This window comes from Salvia hispanica, chromosome 1 (assembly GCF_023119035.1).
Source record: "Salvia hispanica cultivar TCC Black 2014 chromosome 1, UniMelb_Shisp_WGS_1.0, whole genome shotgun sequence".
NCBI lineage: Eukaryota > Viridiplantae > Streptophyta > Magnoliopsida > Lamiales > Lamiaceae > Salvia > Salvia hispanica.
The window spans coordinates 5,818,612-5,841,178 of NC_062965.1; the positions used below are offsets into that span (position 1 = coordinate 5,818,612).

General features: G+C 31.8%; 3 protein-coding genes across 3 annotated transcripts; 2 read left to right on the plus strand and 1 right to left on the minus strand.

The window, feature by feature from the left end:
* The first annotated feature begins 2,796 nt into the window (after positions 1 to 2,796).
* Positions 2,797 to 3,286, plus strand: LOC125202699. Its single transcript, XM_048101145.1, has one exon. The coding sequence runs from the start codon at positions 2,910 to 2,912 to the stop codon at positions 3,138 to 3,140; it is 231 nt and encodes a 76-aa protein (XP_047957102.1). The 5' UTR covers positions 2,797 to 2,909; the 3' UTR covers positions 3,141 to 3,286.
* Positions 3,287 to 14,723: 11,437 nt separating this feature from the next.
* LOC125185743 (8-hydroxyquercetin 8-O-methyltransferase-like) lies at positions 14,724 to 15,116 on the plus strand. The gene has a single exon (XM_048082281.1). The coding sequence runs from the start codon at positions 14,724 to 14,726 to the stop codon at positions 15,114 to 15,116; it is 393 nt and encodes a 130-aa protein (XP_047938238.1).
* Positions 15,117 to 19,169: 4,053 nt separating this feature from the next.
* LOC125212799 lies at positions 19,170 to 21,906 on the minus strand. Its single transcript, XM_048113095.1, has 6 exons — positions 21,846 to 21,906; positions 21,649 to 21,723; positions 21,362 to 21,428; positions 21,135 to 21,225; positions 20,194 to 20,359; positions 19,170 to 19,689 (listed from the first exon to the last, which is right to left on the minus strand). The coding sequence occupies exons 3-6, from the start codon at positions 21,378 to 21,380 to the stop codon at positions 19,327 to 19,329; spliced, it is 639 nt and encodes a 212-aa protein (XP_047969052.1). The 5' UTR covers positions 21,381 to 21,428; positions 21,649 to 21,723; positions 21,846 to 21,906; the 3' UTR covers positions 19,170 to 19,326.
* Positions 21,907 to 22,567: the final 661 nt, after the last annotated feature.

Below are 22,567 nucleotides of genomic sequence, written 5' to 3' on the forward strand. Positions count from 1 at the left end.
CAATGAAAATCACGCTGTGTGTGAAGAGTATGATACCCCAAATCATCGTCTCTGGATGCACAATGCAACCGCAATGGTATAGAAGAGTCTGGGGCACTGATACTTGAAGGAAGATCATTGATAATATGGACTTCATAATCGTAACTCCACCAACATGTTGGTCCTTCCAATGGCAAAGAACTAGCATCAATAATACTAATAATGATAATATAAATAAAAATTATGACCCTTTTCATTGTGTAATATATCTCGATTAAGACGTGGAAGGAAGGGAAATCAATGTTGATTTGAATGATGGTTTTCCAAAGTTTTGTTGTAATTTAGTTTTGTGATAGGTGGGCAATGAAGCATGCATGGGTATTAGCTAGCTACTAATTAATTAAAATGGGTAGTTACTACGAATTTGATGGATCGAGTAATTATATACTGTGCTTATATTTTAGTGAAAGAATTCCTTATTTTAAATATTATTGACTTGGATATGAAACGGATCGAGGTGCTCACAAATGTATGTTTGGCCAAGCTACAATTCACCAAATTAAACACCCCTAAATTGGAATGATACTTCATATTTTCATTAGTACTATACATCCCAAAATTGTACATTGTTTTTTTTTTTTTTTTTTTGGTAATTGCAATATAAATTGGACTTATATCCATTTGACCAACATATAGACATACATAATTGTATCACAATGATTAGATATTTCGAAATAATGATTGGTTCACTTCCGATATATGTATGAGTTTGTTTTTTATACTACTCGGCTAGTAAGACATTTTAAAAGCAATCAATAAATCGGGAAAATTATATTGAAGTCATATATTCATATTGACATTGGATAATTTCCATTTGAATGACGAAGTATATTCCATCAATTTGTGATATAAGATGTGATCATTTGGCTTCATCCCAATAATATCTCTTTGCCAAGCCTATTGTAGGATCACGGTTGCCGGAAAAATAGATGCCATCATGTTTGGCAATCCAATTACAAGTCACGTCGCATGTAAATCCGATATCCCTATCGTACACATGAAATGATTTTGAAATTATGGAGTGCCACGATAATTCGCAGAAGAATAGAGTACTTTGCACTATGTTAACGCAGAAACTCCAATTAAATTCACGTTGTGCGGGAAGAAAATGATATCCCAAATCATTGTCAGCAGATGCACAATGCACCATCAGTGGATGAGAAGAGTCCGGGGCATCGCTGTTTGGAGAGAGATCATTGATAACATGAACTTCATGATAATTAGTAAAACTGCATCCTCGTCTTTTCTCAATGCCAAAAGAACTAGCATCACAAATACTAATAATTGTCAAAATTAAAATTATGACCGTTTTCATCTTGTAGTATGAATTATGTAATCTAGTGTAACATACAGAAGAAAACTGAAATTAAGGTTCATTTGAATGAAGATTTTCGCAGATTTGGTGTGATTTAGTTTTATGGTAGGTGGGCAATGAAACATATATGCATGAGGTTTAGCTTCTAATAAAAGTGGTAATTACTAGAATTTGATGGATCGAATAATTATATGATGCGCTCATGTTTAACTTCGGTTTGCAAGATTGTATCCGAGATTAAATTAGTAGTGTGTTTGGTTCATGAGATTTAATCCCATAATTAGTCATAGCTAACCCCCTATGACTAAAACAATCTCACAGCTCAATCCTAGATTGTATCTTGGTATTATTTTATCTTGGAAATAGAACAACACCGTACTATATAATTAATCATGGATAATTAATATTTGGCATTTTAATTAATAGAGAAAATTGGGTCGGGCCCAATTCTTTTGAGGCCTATATATTGGAATCCCAATTAGGCCTGTTTCGATTTATGCATTGCTACTTGTAATGAGCAATTTGTGTTGTGCAGCCTCAAGTGTGATTATTGTGGGAGAGTTATATTATTATTAATTTAAAGGTGTATAAATAATTTTTAAGGCTATTATAATTTTAAAATGTATAAATAATTAAAATATTGTTTCTGTAAAGCAATAGCCAATTATTGAGGCGTGAAATTGTCCGCATTGTTAACCAGTTGGCGTCCCATTTTGAACTACTTTCTTGCGTCTAAATTATAAAGAAAACCCTTCCAAAGTTTGTGTTCCAAACTTACAAAATTAAGATTCTTTTTTACAAATATTTTTAAGGCTATTATATCCACATTACACATTTAAGTAATATTTAGTAATCATACAATACTATATTATCTATAATCAAGTACTACCTCCGTCCCCCAAAATTTGCTACACTTTGACCCGACACGGGTTTTAAGAAATGTAATGGAAAGTGAGTTGAAAAAGTTGGTGGGATGTGGGTCCTACTTTTAAAGTATTAGTTTTATAATAAAATGTGAGTAGGAATGAATTAGTGGAATATGAGGTCCACTACCAAAAATCGTAAAAGTGAAGTGTATCAAATTTTCAGGGACGGACCAAAGTAGTAAACTGTATCAAATTTTCAGGGAAAGAGGTAGTAATTATTACTATCCTTATAAATCTATAGTTAAATCTCAACACAATTATTTTACCAAGTCAAAACTTTCTTAATAATTATTAAAAAAAATTGTGATATATATTAATTCAGAATATACGCACCTATCCATCGTGCCATGAGTATAACAAAGGAATGAGTTACGAAATTTACAGTGGTATTAGGTATGATAGAAACTAAATTTATATTTGACCAAAATGAAATATCAGCCTTCACACCAAGTCAAACAGATCGGCTAGAAAACAGATGGAAATTTCCATTTCTCCCTCTATATATATATGTACACATACATGACATAGATCACCATCAAATTAATCAAAGTTTCATCCAATATTCAAATTCTGTGACTAGCAAGCTTTTCCTTGATCAAAAAAAAAATATCATACTACTAATTGTGAAGATGGAGATGGATTTAGGAAATAACATGGTGTTGAAAGTGGGGCTATTCGTTGTGGTGCAAGCCTTAGTTTATATCATCCTATCTCAGTCATCCAACGTCTTCTCCAAGACTCCAAGATCCCATTCCTTCAAGTCTGTCCGCTCCCTAAGCATCCGCCGCTGGGCCGCCGCTCTAGCCGACATTCCGGCCGGCGGAGAGCAGCCTTCTCCTCCCAAGAAACCCCTCATTTAGTTGACTCAATAGTAATTTCCTTGTGTTTTCTCGATTGCTCCAAATTATTCTTTTCTTCTTTGATTTGTTTGTGAATAAATTGTATTGTTTGGGTACAAGTTATTAATAATGTAATGTTATTTTATATATCGAATAATTAACATCAACACATGCAGGATCTTGAAGCAGTTGAAAGTATCAATTAAGTGACGTTAATTTATGTTTCGAAATACGCTTTAAAAAGTGTCGTCAATCTTGGTGTTCCAACCAAAACTACGAGACATGCACAAACGAAAATGTCACACAGAAACAAGAAACAAAAGATTAAGGTTTAGTGGACAATTGTGTCCTCGACCCTATTAGCTTTTTTTTTTGTGCCTTCAGTTTTGGTTATATTTTTTTAAAAAAATTAACATTCAGTAATTGTGTTACAAATTTTGTGCTTTTTTTTTGTAGCGATGTGCCTATATCTATTCATGTTGCCATCATGAACTTTAATCGCATAGTATTATAACATTATTGGATTGTTCACTGTATATGTTAATTAATATCCACTTGATATATTTATTTGCGTGATTACGACATTAACAAACAAAACAATGAGGTGCAGGTGGAGTCTTTGATATGTAAAAGTCAATTCATCCAATAAATGTACTATAAAACTAACAATAAGCCAAGGAGTTGCTGGGAGAAAGGGAGATTATGTGTTTTTCATTATTCTGTAAGTATCTTATTATAAAAAAAAATTAAAAACAATTTACATCATTGCGACAAAATACAATTGAAAATTTGCTATAATTCAAAAGTAAAGTTAATTCGGATTCTTTACCTTTTCTATTCATGTTGAGTTAATTATGGGGTATAATAATGCACTTATGCACGGAAACTTAGCTTGGTGGTTGTTATTAATAGTGTGGCAGATCTTTGATGAAAACTTAGTTGTTTTTACTATTTTGTTGATATTCGACTATTATCATGATAAAATTTGTTCACTCTCTTTTATAATTTGAACTTTTTTCATATAATTATAAACGAAATAAATTTCAAATAAAGATAAAAACTAGATAGGAATCAAGGAAATCAAGTAGATGCTTACTAGAATAAGAATATATCTTTCATGGGAGAGTGTTATATTGTTAATCCAATACTTAATTGATAACTACAATTAAATAATAATCATTAGATATTTAAATCAAGGGTCAAGATCATCAGCTTTGAAATGTTAATACGGTCAACAAAAAATGTCAATAAGGGTATTAAGGTCCATTTAAAAAAAATAGTTGTAACTAACTTGAAAAATATCCCATAACTTTAAAACGTATATAACTTTCTCGATTTAAATTATTTTTTCGCACAACATATATCAAATTAAAGATAATTTTATAAGGATACTAACGAGATTTCACTTGCATATGTTCCGATGTCAAAATTTGAAAAAAAATAAAAAAATTTTAATTCTTTCGTACAACATCAAATGTCAACATAGTATATAAAATATGTCAATATAATGCATATAGAATGTCAATTTAAGCAATGTGTTAACATTCTCAGAGCATTGTTTTGATATTTTCGAAACACTATATTGACATTTTCATCCAAAACTCTAATTTAGTAGTTTTTTTATTTTTTATTTAATTAATAAAAACGAAAATTACACGTGGCAAATTTTAGACCACAAGATTTCTAAAATCCTATGGTCTTAATTTGAGTCTATATTTGAGTCTTAATAATTAAAAATTAGTACTCCCCCGTCTATGATTTAATGTCTTATATTTGACCGGCACTAGTTTTAAGAAATTGTTAGACTTTATAAAGTAAAATGAGTAGAAAAAAATTAGTAGAATATGAGACTACTTTTATGTATTAGTTTTATAATAAAATGTGAATAGAATGAGTTAGTGGAATATAGGTCCATTTGCCAAATATAGTAAAAGTGAAATGGACATTTACTGGCGGTCGGATGAAAGAGGAAAAATGTGACATATATTGGCGGTCGGACGAAAGAGGGAAAATGGATCATTTAATGGCCGATGGAGGGAGTATATCCACTTCAATACAATTACTCTCTCGTCTATGATTTAAAGTCCCACATTGACTTTGTTCAACGTATATTTTTATATTATGTATTTAATTACATATTCTATCACGTTACTATAGCAACTTACGATCCATAATGAATCGTTAGTTCGTTCATAGCTATCTCAATCTTGGGTGGGACGAAGGGAGTAACTATGTATATATAAATGTTAATCGGGTCAGCCGGGTAAATTTCGACAACCCTACTCAGGTTGAAAGTTAATCGGGTGCGAGATTTTGATACTAATTAACACTTGGTAATTAACATGCATCAAATCATGAACCAAAAATAGTAGTATAACGTATGGCTGGGGAAAAATATCGAAATACCCCCTTATCGTAATGAAAAAATATCGAAAATACTGAATTTTCAGTATACCGCTTAATACCAAAATTTGGTATATACTGTAAATTAAGGTATATATCGTAAAATATAAATATAATTATATATAATATATTTATATATTTTTAAATTATAAAATCTATTGTGAAATATAAATATAATTATGGATAAAATATATTTAATATATATTTAAATTATAAAATATAAATAAAACTCAAATTATCTATTTTTATTGATGTTGAAAGTCAAGTATACCGTCAAAGTACGGCATACCAAACTTCGGTACGGTATTGATATTGATTTTTGCCACACCGAAAATAAGGTATACCGAAGTTCGATATACGAAAATTTTTGATAAGATAAAGGTTGATTTTTTCGCATATCAAATTTACGGTAATGTATATAATATGGGAGTTTAAGTAAGATACATCATTATACCCATCCCTAGTATAATATTGTAAGGAATTGATAAACAAAAAGCTAACCTGGGGGGGGGGGGTAACAATAAATTAAGTAAAAGGGTCTATCTAAGATCACTGTCACCATTCGCCGCCAAGCATGAATTGAGACATAATCTACCGACGAACAGCAGACATCATACATGCTAAACCAATACAAAAACTCACATTATACATGCAAGAATCGTGGCCTCTGCCTTCGTGCTTTTCAATGGGCTATTTAAAATATAAATGGGTAATATTGGGCTTCCATATCAATAAATTAAATAAAGGCTTAACATATATATAGTTAATTTAACTAGCATCATTGTAGTTCAAGCCCAAGGTTTCCTTTTGCTTCTTACATACTCCTAAATTAAATAAAGGCTTAACATATATATAGTTAATTTAACTAGCATCATTGTAGTTCAAGCCCAAGGTTTCCTTTTGCTTCTTACATACTCCTTATTCCTTATGTCCGTCATTAGAAATCTCATTTTTTGGTGGCACAAATTTTGAGAAATATTAAAAAAAGTAGGTGAAAAAAAATTAGTGGAATGTGTGCCTCATCACTTGTATTTATTATAGTTATAAATGAAATGTAAATGGAATGTGGGACCCTATTACAATTATATTAAAAATGAAACGGGACTCTTATTCGCGGACGGAGGAAGTATTAATCTCATTGGTAGTTGGAATGCCCTATTTAAAACATACTTAGATGTTAGAAAGTCAGATTAAAAGTAAAACAACCATAGCTATGTAAAGATGGGTCATCGACCGCGCTACGGTCGCTAGTGGTGGAGTCGGTTGACTCCTTTGATCCCATACAGTTTTGTCATTTGTATCCTTTGAGACTGTCTTGCTTTCATCAAAATTTTGAAATTTGAGATCCAAACTCATATTCCATGACATATTTGTGATTACAAATATGCCACTAATGTGACAGTTGTCACTACAATATGAGTTTGGATTATCATCATTACGAGTGCAATTTTTTAACCAGTTTTACTGCACATCAAAGATAATTAATAAATATCACTAATAAATAATAATGAATGGCGTTTGTTACCGATTTTATTTCTGAGATTAAGTGAAAAAAAAAATACAATAACCAACGTCAAAAAAAAATATTATGTTAAATAGTTTACGCGAATAATATCCATGTGCATCACTTTTGTTTGGATCATATATATTGTTAATTGTTTCTTTGTAGTACATTTTTTTTAATTCAAATAGCTTGGATATTATTGTTGGTGTTATTAGTTATAAAGATTAAAGTTTGATTTGTTTGTTTTCTCTTTTTAACTTAAATAAGTATATAGTGTAGTGAGTGGGCCTTCAATTTTTTCTTGTGTATTATGTGAGGCGGGAGCCAAAATAATAGGACCGACAATAAAGTATGGAGATACTTACTAAATATTTTATGTCTTTGGAAAATAGCTAAAAAAACAAAAAACTTATTTGCCAAAAATTTATGTGCTTTTTCAATCTGGCCAAAAAACAATATGCAATTAACTATATTGTTGTTATACTTTTACAAAATTTTACTGCTATTTCTATCTCAAACCTGAAGGAATGAACTAGAAAATTCTACATAAACATGATATACTTTTAACTAGTAAAGGAATTAACTATAAAATTCTAAACTAGAAAATTAATACATAAACATGGTATAATGATCTAGAATTAATTTATAAAGTTACATATATATCACCTTGTCCAAAGACATGCATGTTATATATAGCCTCATGAATGTTGGAATTGTGTGTCCGCAGTCAAAGGAATTTGACCAAGAATAAATGTGATGAGATATTTAATTTCAATTGAACTCCCTTTCTGTCGAGATTAAGTAATTCATTTAAATCTTAATAAATCTCAGGCTAGTTTTTTTTAATGTTCCTAATGCCTTCAGTTCATTATAACAATAATCTTCCTTCAAACAACGGCTCCACACACTCTTCTCTTCTATTGCAAACTGCTTTGTGCACATAGCCAAAAGTCAAACAAGACATCTGGAAATTGTCACCATGATTTGATTATCTACCTTAAGTGCTTTAGAAAAACTGTATTGGACAAAACTTTTTATAAAAGTGATAACACTATAGGATCAATATTCAATGTATGATTGAAGAATGCTAGTCAAATGTATGACACATGTATCACAACAAAAATATTAAGAACTAAGTGGAATTATGAGTGCCTTCCTTCACAAATGTTGAGTCTAGCCTCTGCAAATATACAAGAAATTCAAGCTCCGAATCAAGTAAAGAAAGATAAAGTTAAGACTACAAAAGATTTAAATCAAACACACTGACTTAGTATCACTTCATGTACATCTAAAAACATAATGAGTTTTTGAACTATGTTCTGTAACAGGGGGCCACCACAAGAACCCACCAAGCAAAACTGGAAAACTCTCCTCACAAAAGCTCCTAAAACAATCAAAAAACAGACTATACAAATAGCAAAGACAACACAGTTCTCATAAAAAAAAATAGTCATTACAGTTATAGCAACACCAATAGTGTTCCTTGATCCATCATACAATCAATTATCTTTTCAAGAACTTCAACTTTTGCACGGTATTACTAGAAAACAGATCGGCTAACTAGAAAACTGACGGAAATTTCCATCTCCCTATATATATACGTACAAGACATAGTTCATCACCTAATTAATCAAAGTTTCATCCAATATTCAAATTCTATTAATAGAAAATTCTACATAAAACATGATATATCACTTTATCCATATTCTTAATCCATATTCTAATAGAATGATCTAGAATTAATTTATACACTTACATATATATCACTTGTCCAAAGACATGCATATTATGTGATAAACACCCAGCAATGTTATCGACAAGAGCAGGGCTACCACAAAACTTGATGAACTGAAAAGTGGAAAAATCAAATTAAATAGTCAATAACATATTAAAGACATAACACATTGGTAAACTATAGTACTAAGATTGGGAATACCGTTTGTAATACAAAATTCTCATATGTATGGGCAGCAAGGCAACGAACATGATGAATTATTTCCATAAAAAATAGTGCCCTCTCAAAGTCTCTTGCATTGATCAAACAGCGTTCAACCATATGGCTTCCAGTCACATCCACGCTGCCACCCAAAATACACGATCAATTATAACTTAACCAGACTCAGTAAACAATTAAAACAAGAAGCTTTACCTCATTATAAAGGCACTCCCAAGCACATGCTCTAGCAAAGTAAACCTAGATGGATCTACACGAAATTCCTCAATTGTATCATTGATCAAACCTGGATATTCTTGGCAGAATTGGTTCGATCAAGCATGAAGAAAAAGTACGATGTAATGCTAAAATTATGAGTACAACAAGAAAACAAAGAAAATGTTATAAATCAATACCAATGGCAAAGGCTGAATAGTGTAAAATGAGCTTCCAAAAGCATCTCCTGCTGCAACAAGGATGGTACGCACAGCCTTAGATGAAGAAATAGCACCACTAGACTTGTAAATCAAGTTACAAATCAAATCTAATGCACAAATTTAACTTGGGTCATAATTCAAGTTACAAATCAAAGCTCATGCAATTTTAACCGTGCAATTGAATTTGTGGTCAATCATATCACATTACAGAAGTTGACTTCCACACACTAATTTTAAAATATAATTTATAGTTCAACTTGCAAAAAATCGTCAGCACTAGTGCATAACAATCATAATGTCACTGAAAGTTTTAGTCTCAACATAATTTTATATATATCTAAATTTTATAATTATTTTTATTTTTAAAAATTTCTACTTACATTTGAATTTTTTAAAAATAATTGCAATAAGATAAATTTAAATAATCTAATGAATAAATATGATTTTATGTTAAAATATAAAATATTATAAATAATTTAATACATGAAATGTAACTATTTTTTATCTATAGGGCAATTTGCCTAAAAAGTCACAAACTTTGGGGAAAATTTGGTTTTTCTGCACAAACTATAAAAGTTGCGTCTAAAGTCACAAACTTTATCTGATCGTGCAAATTTCCCAAACTACCCGATCTGACGACATATTTCCGTTAAAAACTTATCTCACGTGGCATGACAGAGGCGTGACTTGGCAAAATTTTTGATTGGGCACAAAACGACGTCATTTTATGCTTTTTTAATGAATTTTCTTTACACAGCGCCGATTTCATCCTTAAACTGTTTGTCGACGATTTCACTCTTGTGAATAAGTTTTTCGTTGATTGAATTGGGGTTGCGCTTTTGAAATCAGCTAAAAAGAGGGTATATTACCTGAGTTCAGAAATTTTGCCAAGGCACACCTCCGGTATGCCACGTGGGATAAGTTTTTAAGGGAGATATGTCTTTGGGTCGGGTAATTTGAGAAATTTGCACGATCTGATAAAGTTCGTGACTTTAGGCGTAACTTTTATAGTTTGTGGGAAAAACTAAACCTTCCCCAAAGTTTTTGACTTTTTAGGCAATTTACCCTTATTTATAATTTCTAATATTAAATTTAAAATATGTAAAAAAATGTATGAAAAAAATAGTTTTCACAACCCAGCCAATCCGGGTCACTTCATCGGTGATCACTTATATTTTATAGTTTTCACAACCCAGCCAACCAGTTTATGCTGACTAATAATAATAATAATCACACATCCATACCAAGAGTGTATTAGGATCCATCAATTGCCCAATTACACTTCCATGAACATTATCATCTCCAAGACGAATGACAGCCTTTAATAATACACCAAAGGAGGATCAGAGTAAAATACACATCTTATTTTCAACAAAACATACATCATACCTGAACAACGAAGTTACCAAGAGGATGAGAAGCCAAGGGCCGAACATGTAGGTCAATCGCCCTCATAATGATCCCCAAACTGTGTTGATCAACACATTTTTTTAAGCCTTATCCAAAAGTTGAAAACCGAGCATTTGATGTTAATGAGCAAGAATACAAAATAAATATAGAGTGATGACCTCACCAATGTATCGAAAACAAAAATGACGATGAAAAGCTTATGAATTTAAAGACACTTTACAGATTGCACAAACAACAAAAACTGCATACCTTCAACACAACATGACATGCAAATTGGTTATTGCTCAAGACATGAATATAACGTGACCGAACATTAGCCAAACTGTATAATTGAGCAGGACAATCACAGATGCTGATGAACTGAAATGTGGCAAACCAAAAGTACTAGGTCAATAAAAAAAACTCAAGAAATAACAGATAGGAAAATTATCACAATACATAGTCGCTACGAAACATATATAATTACAATAATTACAGATAGGTAAAGATGAACCTTTACCTAATCAAAGGCATACCCAAAAAAAAATGCTCAAGTTTGGTGAATCTTGAAGAGTTTACATGAAATTCCTCAATTGAGGAACTTAGCAAACCCCTATATTATTGGCAGAGAAGATTCTACTCCCCTCGTCCCGTCTAAGATGACACATTTCTTAGCCGGCACGGGAGTTTAGGAGTTATTAGTTAAAGTGTTTTTAATTGGAGAGAGAAAAGGTGAGTGTAAGTATTAAAGTAGAGAGATAAAGAGAGATGAATATTTTAACAGGAGTGAGAAAAAGTGGTTAAATGTATTAATTGGAGAGAGAAAGTTTTCAAAAAATGAAATGTGTCATCTTAGTTGGGACAAACTAAAAAGGAAAATGTGTCATCTTAAACAGGACGGATGGAGTAAAAAATAAGGATGCATGAGAGCAACACAATGATAGAGTTGTGACTACTATATCAAAAACCATAAAATATGACAAAGTCTTACCAAATCAAGAGGTTCTATGGTGAACAATGACGACCATTCAGCAAAAAATGACTTGGCCCACAAGATGAAATGTGTCCAACAAAAGATAAACAAAATAGTCAGGAAAAGAAGTAAAACGATTAGAAATCAAAGGGTTTAAAAACAAAAGAGAAAGAATAAGGGGTAAAATTTGTCAGAATGTTGCAAACCTGAGACCTCTAAGTTAAAACAACATAGTTTTACTGCTGGGCTGCTGGACAATAACATAAGTTAGTCGAAGTAATAATAGTATTATACATTTAGTTTGGGGGTAAAACAATGTTGGATCTGCCAATGGTTCTACGTATTACTTAGAGTGACCACAATAGACACGCCGTCGCGGCGCCTATTGCAAGGCGCATGGGAGCCGTGACGAAGGGGAAGTGATGCAAATGCGGTGGAGCAGCGGCACTGGCGGCGGTGGACGGGTGGCGATTTTGAGGTTTCCTATTAGGAGGAGTGATAATTGTGTGGTCCTTAGAGGTTTGCATGTTCTGAGTATTGAATAGGGAGAATATTGAATAACGTCTGTGACCATAGAGAATAAATAACTTATATACTACTATGTACTAAAAGGTGAAATATAAAATATGCAAAAATTCTGAAAACTTTAAAAAATTGTATGTCAATATAGTTAAGTCATTGTTTATAAAATTAATTTTTATATGGTATCGCAAATAATCAAACCTCATTTATTTAATTATTTCCAACTTCAAAACAAAGTTATAAATTAATGGCTAACATATATAATCCATATATGTTTCACTAAAAAAAATTGATAAAAGACACTTTTTAGTGTTATTAAGGTTGCTAATTTGTGTATCTAATTATACTACTAATACTTCATACAATATCTTTATTGTTAATACTTCATACAATATCTTTATTGTTAGTGTCCCAAATAAAATTAGAAGATACCAATAGAAACGTCTTAAAAAAGCAAAAAATTAAGATAATTTGCTTTCAACTTAGGATCGTTTTCTTTTGTTTCCTAATTTATGATTATTTTTAGAATTTCCAAATGCTAGTAACCGCGTCCCAATTTTTATGTCTCTAAAAGATAAGTTTTTTATAGTATGTCCATGATTTATTATTTTTTGACGGGACAAGTGTTAAGAAATAAAAAAAAAAAGAATAGAAAGTTGAAAAAATCTAGTTAAACATGTATGCTATTAGTCCATTACTATTATATTTGTCCCTTGTTAGTGAGTCATCTTTCTAATGGGAAGTTATTAAACTTTTCTTTTCTTTGTTAATCCTTGTGCCAAAAAGAAACAGCTTAATTAACAATAAACTTAGTTCTACAATAAAAATATTTTGCACACAGTATATGTGTGCTTATGAGCATTCTAAATGGGTTACCCTCCACGTGATCACATATGCGTCTAGCCACAACTCCTATAATCAACAATCAATTTTGTTTTAAAAATGCCTTATACACGCTATATTATACGGAGTAAAATAATTAGCTATTGTACTTCATAAACTGTCCACATAGGTCCGCCAATGCTGGTGCTAGTTATTGGCCCATAGTATTATTTTATTGGCTCAAATTTGAAATCTGTTTTTAATAAAATCATCTCAAATTTTTGATGGGTTGGAGTAACAGTTCTGGAAATTAACTGCAAATAACATTTGAATGGAACTGCAATTACAATATTTATTTGGCTATTAACTAAGCCTTATTGCGGTTATTTTCAGTTGTTTCGAGGAGGATGAGGAACTTGCAAAACACACCTATGTGACACGTGGGAGGACTTGTATCTTTAATTCTTAAAAATTAATTGATTTATTTAAATAATTTTTTATTATATTGATTTTATTTGTGCAATTTCTTCATCGTTGAGCAGAGAGATTGAGATGTTGGAATACGATAACCAAATTTTTACATAATACTATTATTTACATATTTTTTACCACTCAACGAATTCATTTAGGTGTATATTTACACCACTAATCTAGAACGTTGTTAGTTTTCAGACATACGTGTATCACGTCAATAATTTTCGACTTACTCTGTTAGTTGATTTATTCGTGACGGAACAATCACGAAAAATTAGCATGGTATCCAGTTAGGGGTGGGTCGATACGATATATCGTATCGAAAACGTTGTATTGTGTATCGTATCGAAAACATAGATATGAAAGAATTTCATATCGTTATTGTATCGAAAGTTTCGATATAAAAAAATTTCATATCGTTATCGTATCGATATTTCGATATATCGTATCGAAATTCGATATATCGTTAAATATCGATATATATCGAAAATAAAATATCGATATATATCGAAAATTTTCGATATATATCGTATTTTCGATATAAAACGATATATCGCGATATAAGGAAATTCATATCGTTATCGTATCGAAAACTTACGATACGATATCGTATCGTATCGAAAATTACGATATATCGAAAATATCGATAATTTTTTGATATTTTTCAATACGATACGAGCGATATATCATTTTTTCGGTATTTTTCCCCAGTCCTAATCCAGTATACATCGACATGGCCAAAATTTTCAAATACTCCGTATATACTAATAGGTTAGATTCAGCCTAACTTGAAACGGGCTACCCTTTAATAATTCCATGCCTCCTTAATGCCCATTAATTGATATATAGTGGCAATTGGAACACCCACCCGCACTATAATATACTCTATGGAGAAGAGGAATAATAACTTATTAAATTTTAATTATAAAAAATTCTCGTGTATTAATATACTAGTATGAGTTAGACCCATTTTGTATTGATATACTTTAATTATGTTTCTATCTATATTTTTTACTCATAATACTTGAAACATTTTTTTAAGATTTTTTATTTCCAAAAGATATGACACAATCAATCTATAAATTAGTCCCAATTTGTCCCATCTCTTATGGTTCAAAATTTGGACAAAAAAAAAAGAGAGGTGAAAATGGTGGTAGATGAAGAAGTCCGAGCTCGAGCCGAAGCGTGGAGCACTGCCTACAGCTACATCAAGTCGAGTGCCATTGTTTGCGCGGTGGAGCTAGCGCTTCCCGACATCTTGGAAAACCACGGCGGCCCAATGTCGCTCTCTCAGCTCTCCGCCGCCGCCAACTGCCCCGAGGAACCGCTCTTCCGCCTCATGCGCTTCCTCATCTTCCACGGCATCTTCAAGAAAGACCAGTCATCTCCGTTGGTTTACTACGATCAAACGCCGCTTTCGCGCTTTTTCACGAGCGACAAGCTGGGAGATTTCTTCTTGTTGCAGTCGACGCCGGCGACGCGGAGCCCGACCGGCTTGAGCGCCGAGGCCCTGCGGAGCGGAAGCCCTCTTTATCTATAATTGACGAAGACAGCGACAACGACAACGATGCTATAATTGACGAAGACAGCGACAACGATGAGTTCACCGGTGCTCGATTATCACTCGATATGGTAATGTTAGCAGTGACGGAGGAGGGGAAGGGGAAGGAGAGAACTTACGGGGAATGGGCGTATCTACTGAAGGAGGCTGGATTCTCCACATTCAAAGTCAAGAGTATTGATACTGTGGAGTCTGTTATTGTGGCCTTTCCATGAATGTTGTTCTATTTGTCTCCCTCGTAATTTTATTGTTCTAATAATATTTGTTATAAAATAAAAATTATTACTGCATTACATAATATGTTATGTTTAACATTTACAACAAAAGTGTAATTAAATTATTATGAGACAATACCCGTAATGTAGTATTATATAGTCTAGACTATTGTCCAGGTTATAGTCCGCCATTGCGAGCACCCAGACTATAGCCCGGACTATAAGATCAAAAATGTAAATATAATAAGAATATAATAGAAATGATAATATGAAAGGAAAAAAGTTTTTAATACAAAATAAAATGATATAAATAATATTTTAGGATGATTGGAAATGAAATACTATGATGTAAGTAGCCTGAAACGAATAATGTATTATGTTGTTTCCTTTTAATTTCAAGTGATGTATTTCTTTTTAATTTCCGATCAAATTTAATACCTATATTTTGACATGAAAACACTAGAGAATTCTTCTTTGATATGAAGAATGAAGTGTTTCGAACAATCATAATATCGTGTGACAGAACACATGGTCGTCGCTTAATGATTCTTGCAAAGGGTGAGTGCTCTTTTATTATGTTAGTTATAGAGACATGGGAGTTGAAAATTTATGAGTTGAGCTGTGAAGGAAGTAGACTTATTTGGAATAATGTGAATAATGTGGGAATATGTTCTTTGTCTACGGCCCTGCCTATTTTGGGGATTAATGATATTCCTATTAAGAGGAATGATAACTGTGTGGTCTTTAGAGGTTTGCATTTTCCTGTTAGGATGAATTATGATAGTGTGGTACTTAGAGGTTGTCAATCGAGCGAAGTGTTTTTGTATGATTATCGTGCTCGGAAATTGATAGGACGTTTCAAAATGCATGAGAGCTCGAACACGACTGATGATATCATTGAGTATGAAGGAAGTTTTCTTTCACCTTAGAATTAGTATTAGTCTTTAGGGGATATTAATTTTGTGCGTAATTCTTATGTCCTTTTATATAATTTATTTTAGTATTTGGTGAGGCAATTCAAAATATATTTATCTCAATCATTTTTTATCATTTAAACAATATTAACTTTTTTTCCAATAGAGTATACTGTTTACATTTGAAAAAATAAAACATAATTTGATAATTTAGTATAGATCTTTGTAGGACTGACATTATTAGATTTGATGATTTGGATTTTGATTTGTTCTAACTTCAATATGAAACAGTCATATAGCGTAAATTCTATCTATGTCAATCATTATTGATAGCACGGATTCTTGTTTTGTATTTATCGTCGATCGTTATTGGATGATGAAAATAATACTAGTATATTGATACTATAATACTAAGATCTCACATCTATGTCTATCGTGAGTAATCATTAAATTTGATGTTTCAGTTATCGAAAAAGATCTATGTTTAACATTTCCTAAATGAAAAGGACCCCTTAGCTTGCGCCTCATTCTTCAACGGTGATCTCCACCATTATTTCTCTATTTTACTCAGCTTCATTGTTTGTTGTTCACCTAATCAGGTGAAAGGAATTGAAGTGGAAAAACACTAAAACTAACAATCTATACATATATAAAAGACGCGTTTTAGGCATAGTTTTAATATTCATAAGTTTTTGGCATACTTTTAAATATTTATTAGTTATGTAGGAGTATTAGATAATTTATTCCTAAACGTTACTAATATGGCTGAAAAATTATGTAACCGCCGCCTTCCACATTTGATAATAAAGTTTCAATTTTTAATGCAGTCAAGTAATTGAAAAGTTAATGTAAAATAAATTGTGAGATGGTGCTCGAAATTGCTCTCATTTTATTTTATAAAAATATTATACACATAATTAATACAGTAAATAATTGAATGCTCAATAATTATTATGCAGTTAATGTCCAAAATTTGTGCAAAGTGTGCGTTACTTGAATTACAATGAGGCTGTCGTTTAATTTTAAATTTAAAAGTATTAACCTATTTGTCCGATTTGTGGATTTTAATATTACGGAAGTTATAACGATTATAAATTTAAATTGTTAGTGAAGAAAGTGAAAGGTTTTGAAAGACTATCCGATAATTCTATTTTTTGGACTATAAATATAGGAGATTTGATAGCTTATAATCCACCCACTTGCTACCTATTTTTTTCTTTACTCTCCAGCGATATTAAGATGAATCAGTTTCTATATGATGTTTTTTCCGTTTGTCTATTACTATTAAAGTTTATTTTGAGCCATCATTTGCTCTCTCGGAGTGTTTTGTGGTTGGAGATTTTTTTTTAATTCACTGATCTCTATTTCCATCAGTTTGTAAATTTAATTTTTTTTATTATTTTTATGTTAATATATTTGTTGTTGTTGTTGAGGACAAGGAAGACGACAACGAATAAGGTGTTGAAGACAGAGATGATGAGAAAAGAAAAGGTTTGAGATATTTGTGTTTGATTTAGCCAAAACATTGATTTTGCTACATTAACTTCTGTATTTTTTTTATTAGCATGTAAATGCTATAGAATACCTTCAAGCTATAGTGTTCATTTTCATGATGACTATTATAGCTCGGACTTTTGGGCTGTGGAGATAATGGGAGTGACGTGGAGAATGTGAGGGCTGCTACTAAGTTTTCTTTTACTCCCTTATGGAGAAAGTAAAATAAAGTTATCCAATGTTATTTTGTCCATTTAACTTTTCTATGAATCTATGTATACATATATAAAAGGCGAGTTTTGGCCAAGTAAATTTTTTTTCAGCCATCATTTCGCTCTTTCAGCTGTTTTGTGGTTAGAGATTTTTTTTTTCTATAGTTTACTTCTATTTCCATCAGTTTATGCATTCAACTTTTTATTATTTTTATGTTAATATATTTGTTTATTATTGTCGAGGACAAGGAAGACGACAACGAAGAGGTAATGAAAACATAGATGATGAGAAAAGAAAAGGTTGGAGATATTTGTGTTTGATATAGGCCAAACATTGGTTTTGCTACATTAGCTTTTGTATTTTCTGATTATCATGTACATGCTATAGAATGCCTTCATACTATAATGTTCATTTTCATGATGGCTATTGTAGCTTAGACTTTTGGGCCTTGGAGATGATGGAGATGATGAGAGTTACGTGGAGAATGCAAGGGCTGCTGCTAAGTCTTTTACTCCCTTCTAGAGATAGTAAAATAAGGTTTTCACATAAGAAAATCCAATGTTATTTTGTCTATCTAACTTTTATATGAATCTATACATATGTAACAGACGAGTTTTGACCAAGGCTATAATAGTTCTTTTTTTACAAATCACTCCATAATTTTCGTGCAAGGAAAACACCTAAAGCAACGAAAGGAAGCAAAGAATACGAAGATCATAAACTATCACATTTGTTTTCGCATATATACATAAATCATGAATTTGGGGATTAAGGAGAAAAATAATAATTTTTCCATGTCTTGAGAACTATAGTTCTAATGTTTATATGTATATGTTTTTTATTTATATTGTACATCATTTTATCTTTTTATGACTATATCATTGTCCTCATAATACTTTTTAGTTGTATATTAAATACTTATTTAATGGAGTATCAATTTAATATTGATAGTATTTTAGTCTTGAAGTATGTACGTCGTAACGGTGATATTTTTCTTTGTTGTAGAGTGTCATAATTAACAAATATTTTCATGTTGGTTTATTTTTAAATTTATACAATTTTATATCTAAAATTATTTAACATATTTTTATTATAGAGTACTAAGTATATTTTTTTCATTTTTAAATCTTATATGATGATGTTATTTTTTATTTTATTTACTTTATTCACAATGTCTAATTAATAGAACAAAAATATTATGTATCGCGCGTAGCGCGTGGGCTAACACTAGTATTAATAATATTAAACAAAAGAGAAAATTCATGCTAGTTTACACTCAGTTCTATTCCCTAGAATATTAAGAAATACATGCACCATACTATATCTCTTCTCGAATCTGAGCTGCTCATTGCCTTAGAATCGTTTCACAACGAGTACGATACAATAGCCATTAATCTCACCAGCTGCCAATTGTTTTTGGATCTTTGAATTGTGAGAGGACTTCCCACCTTTGTCCTTGTAACTATTTCTAGAGGTTATACCTTTCGTCCTCCCACGAGCAGCCTGGATGGCACGTTGTCGTTGCTTGGTCAGACGCTTTTCAAGTTCTGGGCCATCATCATGCTCCTCTTCTTTTTCAGAATTATCGTCCGCTGAACTATATATCATGGTGCTCAACCGGGCCATTTCGCTACTTTGTCTAGGCGCGTTGGAAGTATGCTGATGCAAAATGTTTTGATTGGCTTCTGAATCACCTTCGTGCAAGTTATCTCCTTCCTGCAACCATAGTTTTTTACATTCATGAGGTCATTGCACAATTCTGAACATAATCAATAACAATAGAAACATTAACGAATCTGTAGTCTGTAGGCATACAATAAAAACTTAGCTAACATGCATAAGTCAAATCTACACACCTCTTTAATCAAGCTCAAGGACTCAAAACCACTTAGGGTTGCATCATTTGTCCGATGAGCAGTATCGTCTGCATACTAACCATCAATCAAGATATTGATCGTTGTAGTGGAAAGCATTTTGCTAGTATTAAAGATATTCGACAGAGGAAAAGAATGAAGGTTGCAGCTTCTGCATATTAAGAAGAGCAAGTGTTTTGCCTCAAATATGAGCCTTTGATTAGAATCATAGAATAGCTCTTTATATACAAATAATACAGAAATAAATACTACTGCTACACTTAAACAACAAATCATAATTCCAAAACGTGTGGAGAAGTACATTTTGTTTGAAGATACTTGATAGATGAAAGACTAACGGCAGTACCTTCTCCATATCATCTTGATCCTTTCTAGTGAAACCACTTGCTTCAAGTTCCTTGTCCAGGCAACCAGAAACTTTATTTATGTCTGAAAACTGAGGCCGGCAACTTCTATCTAATTCTACATCTGAATCATCACATTCGATGCACTCAATATCGCTGTCAAAGTACCTAAAAACAGAGGAATTTAGTGTTTATGATAAAATTTTTGTCATTGTGAAAAGTGGGTGAGCCCGTGCTCTGCCAGGCGAACAACAAGACCAAGAATTGTTTCAAAGATTGTATCAGGATTTGGCATGAAACGGGATGATCAAATACAATTATTGTCCATCCCATATCAAGATTCAAATTGATTCATTCACAAGTTTTAGATTGAAGTTTTAAATTCTTAATTGTGGAAATGCCATCAAACTCCTGTCTAGACTCTAGAGACTACAACTAGCATAAAAAAGCTGTAACCAAACCATTAGAATCAATAATATCAATCATATACTATTGCATTTTCCATCCACATCCTTTCAAAACTAACTTTACTTTCCTAGTCATCATCATGCAACTCCTTCAATAAACAAGGTTGCCACAAAAATATTGAATGAGCTATGCAACTTTAAGTTAATTACAATCTCCACACGCATAATATTGCTTGCAAGGGTTAAACCCAGAAATGGTGGTACTGACTCAAACTTATAAAACTGTAACTAGAAACACAGAAATGACAATTTATTCATTTGCTCTGTGGTAATTCAAAAGTAAGCGATAAACATATTGCATTTTGAGTCTTATAGGATCAAATTTCTCTTATGGATGATTTCCCTTACAATGAACTAGCACAGATGTATTAGTTCATGAACGCTGTCACCGCACATCCCTATATTACATTGTAGTGGCCCGGAGAAGAGACAAAAAATATGGAATACACTAGACCATACACAGCATAAACACTTACACAGCAGGTAACCTTGGACGAGTGACATGATAACACAATGCCGATTGCAATCCACTGCATTTGGAACAGGAAAACCATGTTCTTCCAAGGCCTGCCGATAAAGATGTGAAAGATTACTAACTAGACCACAAGAGCAGCACCTTCATTTTAATAGCTTCTATCCCAATAAATTTAGAAGAGAAAGAAAGAGATAGTACAAGCGTTGATTGCTCTAAAAGAAACCCTACCAAGCCTGTGTAACTTCATAGCAAGAACTGTGCCATCTTATATACCCGACTCCTTTCCCACACCAATCTGTCGACCAACAGAAGCAAAAACTCCACGGTTCACCAATGTCTTGATTGCAAGAAAGTCGTTCATCAACAATGTCTTATCAACATATATTCATCAAGACATCACTAACAAAGGAGCATAAAATTAAGTAAATATATCGACTTCTAAAAAATTCAAATACATATTACAAAAAAATTAGCTTTGACAAACTAAAATAACGCAAGAAAAAAGGTAAACTAACACTTAATTTGAGGAGTCATGATGCACCAGCTTGTGCTTGAGCAAATTCTTCAATACTTTATACGTGCCCCCATGCCTAAGAACCAATCATATACATAAACACAGCATATCAAACACCATGAGATTTTTTTTTTTTAAAAAAAAGAGCTATGCTACGGTATAATTCATTTATACAGTGCAACGATTTCTTCAACTTACTTGAGTGAGGCGATTCGGCCGATCAACTCCGCCGGTACAATTTCATGCTAAAATAGTAAAAATAATATTAATTATTTAGGAGAAGAGCAATAATAATTGGTAAAGAAGAGCAATATTAATTAATCTCTGATTGGCAGCGGCGGACATAGGTGGAGGAGGTGAGGGGCTTAAGCCCTTCCCAAACTTTTTCTTCAAAATAAATTTCTACTATAAAATTTTTCAAAATTTTACAAAACTATCTTCAGTCCTTCCCAAATTGATATCTTTGGGATTAATTGGGAAAGAGATTTAGTGAGAAGGAGGGGCTGAAAGATAAAATTACAGAAAAAGCTTAATTTCTTGGAACAATGACCGTTGCATAGAATTTGGAAGAAGATGAAATAAATAAAACCTCTTAAAACTGAAATGAATATAATAATAACAGTTGAAAACATAAATACCTGCTCCCTACTTAAACGGTGGCACGATTTAAAATTTAGCTCTCCAAATATTATGATTAGTGTAACTAAGTTTTAAATACTATATTATAGTAACACTTTTTAAATGGTTTCCTAAATTTGATACTAAGATTTTTATTCAAACGATAATTACAACTTGTAATTGGTGAGATGATGTCAATTTTTTCTTTTTCTTTTATCATTCTCTCCATTTTTTAAAAATAAAATTTTTAAAAATAATACTGAGTTTTAACCAAAATTAGTATAGTTAAAAAAAAGAGAAAA

Excerpts from the sequence above, each read along its gene's own strand:
- LOC125185743 (XM_048082281.1), top strand. The coding sequence starts at position 14,724 with ATGGTGGTAGATGAAGAAGTCCGAGCTCGAGCCGAAGCGTGGAGCACT.
- LOC125202699 (XM_048101145.1), top strand. The coding sequence starts at position 2,910 with ATGGAGATGGATTTAGGAAATAACATGGTGTTGAAAGTGGGGCTATTC.
- LOC125212799 (XM_048113095.1), bottom strand. Across the intron at positions 20,360-21,134 it reads CGTCCAAGGTTACCTGCTGT|GTACTTTGACAGCGATATTG; the intron begins GTAAGTGTTTAT and ends CTCTGTTTTTAG. Across the intron at positions 19,690-20,193 it reads ATCAAGATGATATGGAGAAG|GAAGGAGATAACTTGCACGA; the intron begins GTACTGCCGTTA and ends CTATGGTTGCAG.